Source organism: Monodon monoceros, unplaced genomic scaffold (assembly GCF_005190385.1).
Source record: "Monodon monoceros isolate NGI ecotype Baffin Bay Population unplaced genomic scaffold, NGI_Narwhal_1 Super_Scaffold_1, whole genome shotgun sequence".
Taxonomy (NCBI): Eukaryota; Metazoa; Chordata; class Mammalia; order Artiodactyla; family Monodontidae; genus Monodon; species Monodon monoceros.
In genome coordinates, this window is record NW_021703765.1 from 23414716 (window position 1) to 23430408 (window position 15693).

At 37.4% G+C, this 15693-nt stretch overlaps 1 protein-coding gene across 2 annotated transcripts in view; it reads left to right on the top strand.

The window, feature by feature from the left end:
* DYM (dymeclin) overlaps positions 1-15693 on the top strand; it is a 377165-nt gene that overhangs the window by 199041 nt on the left and 162431 nt on the right. The window contains exon 14 of one of the 2 annotated variants that reach the window (XM_029234366.1): positions 11365-11529. The exons of the other annotated variant lie outside the window; for it this stretch is intronic. Coding sequence (XP_029090199.1) covers positions 11365-11529 — 165 coding nt within the window. The remainder of the gene's footprint in view (positions 1-11364; positions 11530-15693) is intronic. 2 annotated transcript variants of the gene reach the window in all.

The window sequence follows — 15693 nt, forward strand, 5'->3', positions numbered from 1 at the left end:
CTTTAAGTGCCCTTGTTACCTCCAGTCATAACTAATGCATTTTTGTTTCTTGTTTGTTTTATTTTATTATGATCTCCTTGATCTCTGTCTCTCTCTATATATACATATACAATATGTTTCAGTGTATATATATTGCGTGTGTGTGTGTGTGTAATGTGTTTCAATCACTTGCAGAGTAATTTTTCTGATATCTTATTGTGCCATCTTTGGCCAATGGCAGACCTCGTATGATATTGTCTCTGTGTCCTTTTGATAGGATCCCATTTGTCTTTGATAGTTTTCTTGCTTCCTTGCTCTTAGGCCAATAAGATGTCTCAGGCCATCTTGCACCTTTCCTGTCTCAGACGTAGAAACAGCCATTCTTCTAAGGACTCTGGTTTCTTTTAGCGGGAATGATACTTAGAAACCACAATCTGGCTCGTGGGTGATAGGGGTGCTAATTGCTAAGGAGACTGTCACTTCTTACAGCTCTCTTTAGTGGACAAAGCTAGGAAAATATAAATTCTTGAAAAGGAAAAAGTTTATAGTGTTCTGATTCAAATTTAAGATTATTTAACATAAATTCTGATTTGATTGTTTGAACAGCATTAATATATTTTTCCTCTTTATCCTACTAAATATGTCTCTATATGTCTGTGTGTCTCTCTCATGTCTGTCTGTCTCTCTCTGTGTATATATGTACGTATATTTGTTTCAAAATAATGTTAATATTACTACTGTCAGTGAATGAAGTTTAGGATTTTTGGTGTCTCTTTGTCCTTAGAGTATATCCCACTGAGTATGTAGGATCAATTCTACATTTTAAAGTTATACAAAATTATTATTTGTGTAGTTTTATCATCACTTGATATACAGTTAAATTCATTTCAGTTCTCAGTTTGAGGGAATTTTTTCTTTTTGATTTGATTTTAGTTTTTGAAATTATTTTGAGCTTTTACTGATAGAATATAATTTTCTCATCACTGCCCGAAACACAACACATCTAAGTGATGAGTTCGCTTACGTTGCGGTATTTTAAGAACAACCAGTGGTGTTCTGAGCAGTGGGGATGTCAGTGGCTTAGGCAATAAGGGAGTGTATTGTCTATGCCCGTAAAGGATTTTAAAACCACAGTAAGACCAGCTAAAAGTTGGTCTCCGTTTTATTATCGATTGTAAATACTGTCAGTGAGAAAATACTCCTCTTTGCCTTTCTTACATTGCTTACATTAATTCACATTAATCAATGTGAATGTCCAAAGAAGAGTAATAAGACTGATGAAGGATTTAGAAACTGTAGTTCTTGAAAGATAGAGGAACAGATGTTTAGTATCAATGAGAGAAGAAGAAATTAAGGGGTTCACAATTTCTTTATACAGTCAAAAGCTATTACGTAGAGAAAAAAGTTAGACTTTGTGTATCTAATTCCAGATGTCATAACTAGGTAGGAATTTAACTTACTTTAAGGAACAGTTTTCTAATTGTTACACTTATCTGTGGAATGGGGCTGTCTGTCAAATTAGAGAGTTCCCTTTTGCTTGAAGATGTATATAGTAAGAGCAATATGAACAACCTGCAGGAGTGCTTAGAAGGACATTCTGTTGTGGGTAGAAGATTGGATAAAACGACCGCTCGGCTCTTCCCAGCCCTGTGACTATGAAATCACAGATCCGCATCATCAGGCGTCCTCATTTTTCCAGTCCCATCCACTGAAAAAACTCATTATCTTGTTCATGTCTGAGCCCTATTCAGATTTATTAATATCTCTTTCAGTTGAAATATCAAATGTTTTTATTCAGCTATGGAGTAAAGAATGTAAGTTAGCTCATAATATTATGAAATACTCGAGAAGTTGAAATTGTAGTTCTCTTAGGCATTCATTTCTCAGCTCAGATGTCATTCCATTGGTGAAACCTTTCTGAACAACACAAGTTAGCCCCTCTGGCCCCTCTCCCACCACCCTTGTTCATATTTTCTTTATTTCATTAACTGAAATTTTCTTGTTATTTTTTTTTTACTCAATTGTTCTCAGTCTTCCTTCCTATTCAAATGTATGTTCTGTGAGATCAGAGCCCATGTGCATAAAACGTCCATATTCCTGTATTCTTGCCATCCCCATCAGCTTTTTTTAAAAAACACGTCTTCCAGTTTGATAGCCAAAAATTGGTGCTTCATTCTTGAAATTTTGTTTTTTTAATCACTAGTGAGAGTAAATTGTTTTCAAATGTTTATTGCTTGTATATTTTATGAATTACCAGCATATGCACTTTGTTCATTTATCAGTTGTGTTTTTCATCTTTCATTTATTGATTTTAAAGAGTTCTTTATAGACACAAGGAAAAATTGACTGTCTTATGTTATAAATATATGTGTTACCTTTTAATTTTAGTGATTGTTTTGACATTTTAAATGTTTATAAAGTAACATCAATAATCCTTTTTCTTATGGCCACATCTCCCACTTCCCTCTTTTATTCTTCTGGTCCTTTGGTGGATTTTGTTTGATTTGCTATGTAAGAAATATGTCTGTTTGGGGTTTTTTTGGGTTTTTTTGTTTCAAATATGTTACTGGTTTTTCCAGACACATATCAAAAAAAAATCCCTCTCCCTTACAAAGTTTAAATGCAACCCTTAGCACATACTAGATTCTGTTTTTTTGGTTTTCTTAGCTGTCATATTGATTCACATGTCTGTTTTTCTTCTAGCACTTTTCTTTCCACTTTTATTATTATACACTTATGTATTTGAATAGCATAAGGTTAAATCCCTCCTAATTACTATTCTTTTTCAGAGTTTTCTTGGCTCTTTTACCTATTTCTTCTTCTACACAGGAGCTCAGTACTTGTAGTTCATAAATCTGGGACATAGGGACCATATGAATGGGCTTCAGGCATTCCATGAAGATCTTGAAATTTTATATAAAATTTTGTGTGTATGTGACTTGCTGCATTTTCCTGTAAGGGGATCCATATCTTTTATTGGCTTTTAAGATGAACACTTAAATAAAAGAAATTTAGGAATCACTGTAAGAGAGTTACACTGTCAAAATTAAACATTCCTATTGCGATTTTTAATCTGTGGAGGATAATGGCATTCTTTGTATTTTGTTTTCCCATGCAGAAGCATACTGGTGTGTCTTCATTTATTGAAGACTTCTTTTATGCACAATAGTAAATTTTTGTAATTTTCTTCATATTGGTCCTAAACATTTATTATTAATTTAGTTTTCTTGGTATTTTAAACCTACGGGTGAATCTGCTGACAAGCTTTTTCAAAAGAAAGGAAGGGAGGCAGGGAGAAACAAAAGTGGAGATTGGAAAGGGATACACAGAATATTCTAGGTAGTCCATAAAGTTTAACCTGCCCCTGGCAACCTCATTTTTATGTTGTGATTTTATTGTCAAAGTATTGTAAAATACATTATTAGAAAGCCTGACCCTAGGTTCTTTTTAGAGCGTCACTCTTTTTGCTTGTGGTTTTGGGGATCTTTTACAGACTTAAATGTTGTTCTAGGACAGAAATTTTCCTATTTTACTTTGGTGAGGCATAACCATATCAAGTAACATTTCAGAACTATACATTGCATAATCTTGGACATTTTCATGTAAGAAGGCACTAAAGAGAATTTATTTTTTATGAAAGTGCAGCTCTTAAGTAACAGTGACTGTTTTTTATGGGATAGCTCCAGACCACATTTGCTTACTTCCCACACTCTAGTTTTTCTGATGTCCTAAGCTTTAAGCATAGAGGTCAGGATGACATTTGAGGGCTCTAGGTTTGCGTTCCATAACCTTAAAATGGATGTTATTCACTATATCAAAAAGGCTAGTTTGGTTTTCTTTATTTCCTAGATTAAAAATAAATAAGTTTTTTGATGTTATAATATTGTATTTGTTTTTAAAAACCTTTTAAATTGCAGACTTGGAAAGATCATATAAAGATTTCTTATTTACCTTTAACTCAAATTCCCAAAATGTAAAAATTTCACATTTGCTGTATCATTGTGTGTCCTGTTTTTTCTGAAACGTTTGAGAATAAGTGTATAAACAAGATGTACCTTTACCACCGAGAACTTCAGTGTGTATTTCTTAAAAATAAAAAGATATTTCTCAAAATTAGGAAATTAACATTGAGAAAATACTCTTGTCTAATCTACAGGCACTCAAATTTTGTCATTTGCCCCATTAATTTCCTTTCTAGGAAAAAAAAATGCCTTTTTATTACCCTAGTCTGGGATCCAATCCCAGAATCACATACTACATTTAGTTGTCTTCTTTATTCTTCTTTAATCCAGAACAGCCCCTTGGTTTTCCCTCATCTTTCAAAATTTGAAAAACACAGACCCTTTTTTTGTTTTTTTAAATAAAGAATGCCCCTCAGTTTGGATTTGCCTGATGATTCCGTGTGGTTAGACTTAATCTCTACTGTGATCATATCAGGAGACACGTAAGGTTTACTTTACTGATGTTAATATTCACTGTGATCGCTTGTTTAAGGTGGTGGTGATTCGCGTTTTTAAAGAGCACAGTTTTTATGTTTTCTTAAGTTTTTGCTTTCCTTTGGTGGATTGAGTCCTGGAGTCCTTTTTAGGACTCAGTAACAATATCTATTTAATTGTAAACCTGTTAAAAAAATTTTTTTTAACCCTACCATATCTTGGACATTATCAGCTTTTTTTTTTTGGTTTTTTTTTTTTTTTTGCGGTACGCGGGCCTCTCACTGTTGTGGCCTCTCCCGTTGCGGAGCACAGGCTCCGGACGCGCAGGCTCAGGGGCCATGGCCCACGGGCCCAACCGCTCCGCGGCATGTGGGATCCTCCCGGACCGTGGCACGAACCCGTGTCCCCTGCATCGGCAGGTGGACTCTCAACCACTGTGCCACCAGGGAAGCCCATCAGCTTCTTAATAATACTTTTATATGGGAGAAGTGAGCAGGAATAGGACTTGGAGAACTTCCAGAACAGATGGGTCCTGGGATTGGATATTCATTTATAGAGTTAGAAAGCCTCGGGCTGGAGCATGACAGCATTGTTGGTGGATTCCACTGGATAGAATTCTTCCATTACTAATTGACAGGATAGTTAACATGTCACTTCTTTATTCTGCAATTTTATCATTTGTTAAATGGGGATTCTGATACCTGTTTTTAATTACCGTGTTGGAATATGGGGACAAAAAACATAAGTAGGTCATAAATGTGAAAGTATTTTTTTTCACATTCCTCCTTCATATATTTATGGCTGAAAAACATGAAAATGCTGTTGATTAGTGTTTCTCTATGCACTGATGGCCAACACAGAGATCCCTAGTGCATTTTTCTAGGAGGTCTGTCCTTGACCTGTTTCTATTCAGTGCTTCTATTAATGATTTTCTTAGAAGAAATCATGAGAGATATTCTCAGAGTCACAGAGTTCATATTCAAAATTATCTTGACATACTAGAATGAAACCAAGCACTGCAAGATGACATTTCCTAATTTAAGTTCCAAAGATCAGTTGTAAAATAAAGGATTGGAAAGATTGTCCTCTAATGCGTTACATTTGGTCACCAGCTTAATATGCGCAACTGCTAAAAATCCTAATGTAAACCTCTGCTCATCAAAAAATATTATACTGTTCCATTCATGGAAGGTAATAGTAATATTATCACTGTGTTCTAAGAATATTTAAAAATTAGAGCATCTAGAAAAAGGTAACCAAGATGTTGATCTTTTTGTCTCAGCAAGATTTCAATCAGACGCCATCTAACTTTTTCAGTAATGATTAGAAGGCATTCTTTTGTGTAAAATGCTGAAGTAAATACAACATCATATCTTTTTATCCATTTTCATATTTGTACCTTTTGAAACATTTTATTAATTTTACGTAGATTACATGCCTTTAAAATAATTTCATAACTGAAGTCTTGTTCAGCAACCAATAAATATTATTTATCCAGTGGATGCTCATAAAAATTAGTTAATAATGACAACTGAATATAATTAAAAGCCAATTTTCTGTGCCTTGATTTATATTTAAGGACTACAGATTGAGCTGAATTCAAAATAGCAATTTCAAAGTCTAGGGTCTACTGAATTTTGAATTCATTTTTTACCATTTTTACAATTGCTGTGAAAATATTCAGACAGACTTCATGATAGACTTGTAAGTGGTTAAAAGGTAATTCCGAAAAGCTAGTTGTGTTGTTTTTTGTTCATTTCTTGTTTTTTTTGTTGTTGTTGTTGTAAGCTAAAAGTATGAAGCTAAAGGATTTTTCACGCAATGAGACTACATCTGTCACATGGCTGCTGGTCACCTGGGCTATTTCCGTTCACTCTCTATTAAAAATAATGAAGAATATTTCAAGATGGTTAAATTAATAGGAAGGAGCTTCTCTAAATTGAACAGTAGCTCTGTTTATAAAAATATTTTTAACTATTTCAATCATATGGCTTGAAAAGTTTATTATTTATTTAGCATATTTGGAAATTATCTTAAAGTTGTATTATTACCAAGGCTACCTTGAAACACTCCTTTTCTTGATTTCTGACAACACTCTTAGATTTTCTTCCTGCCACTCTAGTTACCACTTAGTATTCATTATCATCTTCCCTACCTCTCTCTCCCTCTCTCTCCCTCTCTCTCTCTCCCCCCTCCCCTCTCTCTCCCCCCCCCCCCCCCCCTCTCTCTCCTCTCTCTCTCCCTCCCTCCCTCCCTCTCTCTCTCTCTCCCCCCCCCCCCCTCCCTCCCTCCCCCTCTCTCTCCCTCTCTCTCTCTCTCTCTCTCTCTCTCACCTGGCAAGGCTGTAACTTCTGGGTCGTGCTTCTGTCTCATCACTTTGACTATAGGTGATCTCATACATGCTCTCAGAGTTTTGATTTCCATCTGTGTGTCTATGTCTCTATCTACCTGTATCTCTAGGTTAGTTAGTCCACACCTCTCCTAGCTTCAAACATACCCATATACCAACTTTTACTGACATCTCACAACTACCGTATCTGATACCATACATGTTCAAAACCAAACTCATGATCTTTTCCATAAAACCTGTCTCTCCTTCAGTTTCTCCTATCTCAGAAAGTTTACTTTCATTCAGTTCCTAATACAGAAATCAGGGAGTTATTCTTGATATCTTCCTACACTGACACCGTCCCCCATTCCAATCAGCGTTCAGGTTTTACTGGTTTTACTCTGCCATACCTGTCCTCTAAGCCATCAGCAGTATTTCCCTAAACTATTGCAGTAGCTTCTTACTGGTCTTTGCTTTTCTACTCCTGCCCTTGTTTAGTTTTATCTTTCAACTTTTGCCCCTCTCCAATTTTATCTTTGCATTGCAGAAATGTATCTTAAAAAATGTAAATAAAAAAAAAAAAGTGCAAATCAGGGACTTCCCTGGTGGCACAGTGGTTAAGAATCTGCCTGCCAGTGCAGGGGACACGGGTTCGAGCCCTGGTCCAGGAAGATCCCACATGCTGTGGAGCAACTAAGCCCGTGTGCCACAACTACTGAGCCTGTGCTCTAGAGCCTGCGAGCCACAACTACTGAGCCCACGTGCCTAGAGCCCATGCTCTGCCACAAGAGAAGCCACCACAGTGAGAAGCCTGCACACCACAAAGGGCAGTAGCCCCTGCTCTCCACAAGAGAAAGCCCGCGCGCAGCAACGAAGACCCAATGCAGCCAAAAATAAATAAATAAATTTATTTAAAAAAATGTAAATCAGATATAGTGGCTCTCCGTTCAATCCCTTCATTAATTTTCCATGATAGGATAAATCTTTTGAAGTAGCACATAGCCTGCATGCGCCTGCCTTACCTTTGACCATGTATTCACTGTTACAGCAGCTGTACTGAACTTCTTTCAGATCCATGAACTCGCCTAGATCTCCCTGCTTTAGAATATTCCCTCTGATTGAAAGTATCACTCCTGTGCCCCTTTAAATTTTAAAAAATTAATTAGTTATGAATTTATTTCTGTGATACATGAAAATGGCAAAAAGTGCAAACAGTACAAAAGATAAAGAGTGAAAAGTGTCTCCTCCATTCATGTTTTCCTTTTTTTTTTTGTGGTCAAATTTATGTCTTTATTTTTAAATGGCTCTCAGGTTTATTTTTGAACTTTCTTGTAGTAGTGTTTTTCTTTCAAGGCTTTGACCAACTTGGAATTTATTTTAAGAGGTGAGGTAGAAAGTCAGCTATATTTTTTTCTAGTTATTTACCCAGTTAACTTAATATCATTTATTGAATAACTTATCTGGTTTTCTGTTTTGAAGTGCCCCCTTTATCTTATACTAGGTTCCTGTTCTATTTGAGTCTATTCTGGTGTTCTTTCTGCTCACGCACTATACCAAACTGTTTCTGATAATGTCGCTTTAGAGTATTTTTTAATAGGTGGCAGAGCTAATCCCATCTTATAACTCTAGTTTTTCAGAATTTCCTGGCCGTTTTTTTTTAAAATTAATTTATTTATTTTGGGCTGCGTTGGGTCTTTGCTGCTGCGCACGGGCTTTCTCTGGTTGTGGTGAGCAGGGGCTACTCTTCATTGCGGAGCACGGGCTTCTCATTGCGGTGGCTTCTCTTGTTGCGGAGCACGGGCTCTAGGTGCACAGACTTCAGTAGTTGTGGCACACGGGCTCAGTGGTTATGGCCTGCGGGCTCTAGAGCGCAGGCACAGTAGTTGTGGCGCACGGGCTTAGTTGCTCCGCGGCAAGTGGGATCTTCCCGGACCAGGGCTCGAACCCGTGTTCCCTGCATTGGCAGGCGAATTCTTAACCACTGCACCACCAGGGAAGTTCCCCCACCCTGGCTCTTCTTAAATGTTCAGTTTCCTATATGAACCTTAGAATTAACTTGTCTAGTTTCTAAAAAATCTTACTGATATTTGTGAGGATATAAATTTTTAGATTAACATATGAACATTTGGTGACTTTACAACCCTAGAGTTTCCTGTCTAAAAATTGTTTTTTCCATTTTATCGAGTCTAAAATTTTTCCTTATTACCATTTTAAAGCTTTCTTCATACATATTTGTACATAACTTTTGATTTATTCTTGAATACTTCATCATTTTTTGGTGTCATTGTAATGGAATCATGGCATTTTTTAAAAAACTGATTGTTTTTTGAATAGAGGAAGGCTATTAATTTTGAGCCCACTCTTTTTGCCACATTCATATATTATTTGTAATAGATTTTTAATTTACTCATGTCCCCTCCTCCCAGCCCACACTCTTTATTTAGCTAACTTGCATTCTTCCTTAAGATGTCAGCTTAAAGTTCACTTTGCAAGAGCCCTTTCTCAACCTCCACATCTCAAGGAGATCCCCATTTTAATCCTCTTGAAGCATTCTGTACTTCTCCTTTAGAGTGCTTATTGCAGTTCAAAGTTTGAAATTTTACAGTTCATGGTGGAATTTTGTTACTGTCTAACACCTCTCTTTCCCGCTATCTTGTAAGCTCCATACGGGTGATAATTGTGCGTATTTTCTTCCTCACCCTGTCTTTAGTGTCGAGCACTGTTCCTACGTGCAGGAGATCGTAGATACTGCTTGGCTTATTAGTTGATTGGTTGGTTGGTTGGTTGGATGATTGGATTGTCCATTTGTGGAAATTTCCCTGTTTCTAATCTTTCAGTCTCTTAGCTTTATTTTGAGTTCCACCACACTTTAAAAATCACCATTGCCTCCTTAGGAACTTTGACAGACTTTTGGTATGGTTTTTCAGACATGGTTCTCAAAGACAAATAGTCTAGGCATATCAATTGATGTATTCACTGTTCAGTTAATTGACCTTGATTGACTTGGCATTTTCCTCTTTCAAACTTGTTGTTTTTAAGTGGTCTGAAATGTGATACAAGTGAAATTGCTCTGGCAATAATAATAAAAAAATTCTTACTATTTTACCTTTTTATAATATCACTTCAAAGTTCTGGAGTAATTTAAACTTTTTACTTTCATATTGCAATTTGTGGGATTGAGACTTAGATCAAGTACCAGCTGTTATAAAGCTGCCAGTGGCTGGGCTGGATCTGGATTTCTAAGTTTTCTGACCCCTAGTATTCCCTCTACCATGGCATCTTCCACATTGCTGTAGTAGTGTTACCTATCTTCCAGGAATGTATTTGTAATACTGCAAAGAGAAAATATCTCACGCCTCTTTGCTCTACCAAGGGAAATTTTATATGGTTAACTAATGACCTGATATTTTGAGACTTTTCCCTCTGTCAGTATAGCTTTTTTTCCTTTTAAATAGACTTTTTCTTTAAGAACAGTTTTGGGTTCCCAGCACAATTGAGCAGATTGTGCAGAGAACTCCCATATACCCCTGCCTCGCCCCTACACTTAGCCTCCCCCGCTATCAGCATTCTGTACCAGGGGTGATACATTTGTTATAATTGGTAAACCTACTTGGACACATCATTATCACCCAAACTCCATAGTTTACATTAGGTTTCACTCATGGCGTTGAACATTCTGTGGGTTTGGATAAGTGTATAATGTCATGTATCCACCATTATGGTATCATACAGAAGAGTTTCACTGTCCTAAAAATCCACTGTGCACTGCCTTCCTCCCCACCAACTCCTGGCAACCACTGATCTTTTTACTGTCTCCATGGTTTTGCTTCTTCTAGAGTGTCATGGAGTTGAAATCATACATTATGTAGCCTTTTCAGATTGGCTTCCTTCACTCAGTAATATGCATGTAAGTTTCCTCCATGTCTTTTCATGACTTGATAGCTCATTTCTTTTTAGTGCTGAATAACATTCCACTGTCTGGATGTACCACAGTTTATTTATCCTTTTACCTACTGAAGGACGTCTTAATGGTTTCCAAGTTTTGGCAATTATGAAAAAAGCTGGTATGAACATCCATGTGCAGGTTTTTGTGTGGACATAAGTTTTCATCTCATTTGGGTAAACACCAAGAAGCATAAATGCTGGATTATATGGTAAGAGTATGTTTAGTTTTGTAAGAAGACTAAAACTGCCTTCCAAAGTGGCTGTACCATTTTGCATTCCCATCAGCAATAAGTGAGAATTCCTGTTACTCCACATCCTTGGCAGCATTAGGTGTTGTCAGTATTCTGGATTTTGGCCATTCTCATAGGTATGTAGTGGTATCTCGTTTTAATTTGTATTTCCTTCATAACATATGATGTGGAGCATCTTTTCTTATGCTTATTTGCCATCTGTAAATCTTTGGTGAGGTGTCTGCTTAGGTCTTGTCCATTTTTTCAAAAAATCAGGTTGTTTTCTTGTTTTTAATCTTTTTAATATTCTCTTTTACAGTTGTTTTTTTCTTGGGCACCATCTGGTGAAAATACACAGAAAGCTTTGAGGTCATTGAGAATGATTTATTTTTTCAAAGGAAAACTCCTCTCTTTCTGTTTTTCTCCTTTTACCCTTGTCTTTCAGTTATACCTGCCGCCACTTGCGGAGATATGTTTGTGTGTTGGACAAACTGTACTTGCCCCACTCTCACTGCTCTACGCTTCAGCATTGCTTCTCGACCCTCAGTGACAATGGAGAGGAGCTCTTGTCTTTAACTTGCTCTCACATTCTCAGATCCTATGCTTCCAGGTTATTAACCTATGCTGTCCATTTACTGCATGCTGCATGCTGTATATTGACTGATAATTGCATGCTTTAATGGGATACATGTCAATTAAATGATTAAGGAGGAAATTTATATTTGAAGTGATACTAAATAATTCTTTTAAAAAGTGGCTGGGATTTTTTTTTTTTTTTAAACAAATGTCTTAAGTACTTTGTTATGTTTCATGGGAGAGAGAAAAGCTTTTAGCCACATAGTTGTCATGTAAACTTGACAGAATTTTTCTCTACTTTGCTTCGTTTGGAAATCTTTAGGCTTAACTTATAATAGTTGGGAGGGCTGTGTCTGGTTTATATATGAAATTACATATGAATTTTGAGGTCTCTTTCTTGCTCTGCTCGTATAGCTGAGAGCTGGCTGTGAGGCTGCACCCGTGTTTTGATAGAGGCACATTCAGCTGAGCAGGTTTGATTTTATAAGAAGGTAGAAATTATTCATTGGGATTTTGTATTTCTCACTCATTTCATTTACATACAGAGGGGTTATAAAATCAGCAAGTTGCAACGTGTCATAGATGAATCTAGATTAAACTTAATGGAGATGGGAGCAGTAAGAAAGAGACAAGCCATCAATCTCAAGTATCAGAGAAAATCAACTCCTGTTGTTTAGTAGAGGGGCAGTATGACATTACTGCTTTGTACCTGAAGTTGACATTTCTAACACAGATTTTCTGTAAGTCAGAGATGACGCACACCAGCACTATACTGTTAGCCAAGTATGATGCCTGAAGGCAGTGTCTTCGCTGCCAGTTGATTTAGAGGAAGACGGAAAAAACTCCATGACCACCTTCTAGAAAAGAGCAAGCATTTAGAATTAAAATAGATCTTTTCAGGTGAAGACGCATAGGAAAGCTTCAGACTACACAGTATATCTAAGTGAAAACACTTTGATTATTAGGAATTGAAGACAGTGTGACAACTAAGGTGACAGATCCTTTTCTTGGTAGCAGAAAAATTTTAGACTCTCATAATGATGTTGGTCAGACTCTTACTGAGTCAGTAACGACACTTTCAAGAAATGAAAAAAATCAGATAGAAAAGCAAGTGGAAATAATAGATCAACTCTTACGTGTATAATATAGGAGAATTTATCAAACTAAAGCCAGTGACTTTCAACTGGCTTATAAAGTGAGTGAATATCAGTTAAGTGAATACTCTTTGGACCTGGAGACAGAACCTGTCTGGTTTCAGAGAATGGAGAGAGCAGCTCCTAGTCATTGAACCTCTGAATTGAACACCATAATTGCCCTTGCCCTTGTTTACTAGTGTACTAGTCAGGGTTCTCCAGAGAAACAGAACCAGTAGGGGTGTATGTGTGTGGAGAGAGAGAGACAGAGAGAGAGAATAGTTGAGATTTTAGGGTGAGTCTGAAATTAGGTGGGAATTCAGGTGTTGATGTTTCAGTCTTAAATCCTAAATCCATAGGGCAGGCCAGCGGTCTGGAGACTCAGGCAGGATTTTTATGTTACAGTCTTGAGACAGAATTCCTTCTTCCTCAGGAAACCTCAGTGTTTGCTGTCAAGGCCTTCACCCACATTACAGAGGGTAATCTGCTTTCCTTAAAGTGAACTGATTATAAATGTTAATCACACACCCAAATACCTTCACAGCCACGTCTAGACAAGTGTTTGACCAAACAGCTGGACACCATAGCCTAGCCAAGTTGGCACACAAAGTTACCACCACACTGTGCCTCTGTTTTTCTGTGTGTCTTCATGTGCATCGTATCCGTCCTACCAGACTGTGAGCCTCCTGGGAGTGGACACTGAATCCTATTCCTTATTATACATCTTATAGCACCTCATGCCTGGTGCATTGTTCATTAATACTAGTTGCAGCAGGTTTTACCATCTGCCACGTGTGACAATGTGCCACTGTACTCTGGAGTCACACCCCTCACCTCACAGGAACAGACAGGAGACAGAAATACACAGTCGACTGGAAAGATGAAAGAAAACAGAAGGAAAAGGATGAGGAAGACAAAGTAGGAAGGAACAAAAGCGAAAAGTTGACAGGAGGAAGATGAAGGTACCACATGGCTAACGAAAGCAGCGTGCAATTCCCAAGCCCCCTTCAGCTAATTCCTGGCAGAGTTAAGTCCACCCTCAGTTTCTGAGTTGCTGTAGCATTTCTCTCCCATTTTCCTCGTCCTCATTCGCCACCTTTGCTCAAAGGGCCACCTCAGCCCATCCCTACTCCGGGTCCTTTCTCGTCCTCAGGAGGTTGCTCAGTATTCTTAGCAGAGGTTTAAAGCATCAGTCCTCCAAAGGGACTGTTTTTCAATCCAACGTCCTCGTCAGCACTGAAAAGCCTTTAGGACACGTTGGTAAGGAAATGTCAGGCCCAGGTACCTGGGTAAGGAAACATTCTGATGCCAGGAATACTTGCAGCATTTTTGAAATGCTGCCCCCTTGCAAGCCTGTCTCCTCTCTGACATCTCCCGTCTTCGCTCATCTTGTAACAGGGCGTTTGCATCAGAGGTGTGTGCTGTCTTTTGGCATCCAGTTTCTGCCTGGCCCTGTCTACTTCTCCTCAAGTGCAGAGGTTAGGGCCTTGGGCCCCTCCTCCTCTCCCACTGGCTTAACATCCACCACTTGCAGGCTGAGACAGTGGACAGGAAACGCTTCCATTTGGGACAGACTTCAGAATGTGGGCGGGATTCACATAACGGGAGACGTCTGGTCACCTCTGTGTGATGTTCATCTGCAAGTGATGAACATCCTGCATACACAGTAATACGTGGCCAAGTGTGATCTAGTCCCTGCAGTTGAAAGATTTTTCTTTCAGCTATGTTGTATGGAAGGATAAACCAAGCCAAATGTCTGAAAGGAGCAATCTCAGACTCAGTTCACAACCTCAAGTAGCTTTTGGTTATGCAGACTGTTTAAAATGTAATTCAATTCCTAGAGAGAAATATAAGCCTGTTCCTTAGGAAGGAACTTTACCGTAGTCTAACATGAATCACTGCGATGGAAATTTCAGTCATTCTACTGTAAACTTCTTTCCAGTGTAAGAGTTCTTTTTATAGCATCCCTGAGAGAGAGCTTCTGGGTGCTTCCTACTTCGGGAGGTGGTAGGGTTCTTGCTGTTTCATTGTTAGAAAGGTTGTCATATGTGAAGTCTGCCTGCCAGTAATTTTCATGTATTGGTCTGGCTCTGCTTGAGAGAAACACATAAATGTATAAACCTTGCTGCTTATCAGAGGCCTTCCGGTTTTTGAAAACATCTGTCATGACTCCCCTTAAAGCTTTTTCTTTAACTTAAATAGCCTGATTCCATCAACCATTACAGAGACAAATCAGCTTTCGGTTATTCAGCCCTCTTTTTCTTTTTCTGGATAATTATATTTGTCAGCACGTATCACAAAATTTGGTACCCAGAATTGGACGTAATATTCCAGTTGTACTTTATAATTTTGGCCTTTATAAATGAAAACTATATAAATTATAAACTGAATTATAGTTATAAATTATACTCTATTAATTTGTCCTAAGACAAACTACACATTTTAAAGCAGGCACACCTTAGTTCATGTAAAATTCCCAGATCTTTTGCACCTGAACACACATCTCCTTAGACCTGTTGCACATTTAATTTTTTTTTAACCTAACTGCAGGGCTTTACATTTATTCTTAGTTTAATGTATTGATTTTGGCCCATCTTACTCTTAAGTCAAACCTTATGAAGCTAGAAGGCTTTCAGACCTGGTAGCTTCTCCTGTTTATCCACACAAGCCTTGAGAGCAGCTCTCAGATTACTAACCTAAGAGTTGCCATCTGTAGAAATCAAATTTAGAATTTTGAGTGAGCATTTGAGAATTTTAATTAATCACTAGTAACCACAAGTAAACTATATCCTATCAACTCAATGGAATATTTTGCACCCATTAAAAATATTATAAGGAAAAATGAGTAGAAATACGGAAAACATCTGGTACAGTGTTAAGTGGAAAAGGTATATAAAGTTATGTACTGCTGTTAATACAACTGTAAAATTATATGCACGTGGACAACAACTAGATAATGTATAAAAATAGTTGTGGAACATTAGTAAAATATATATGACATTTCTTTTAAAAGTAAGTTTGCTTATTTTGTAAAATTAAGTTTGCAAAATTAATTAAAAAATAAT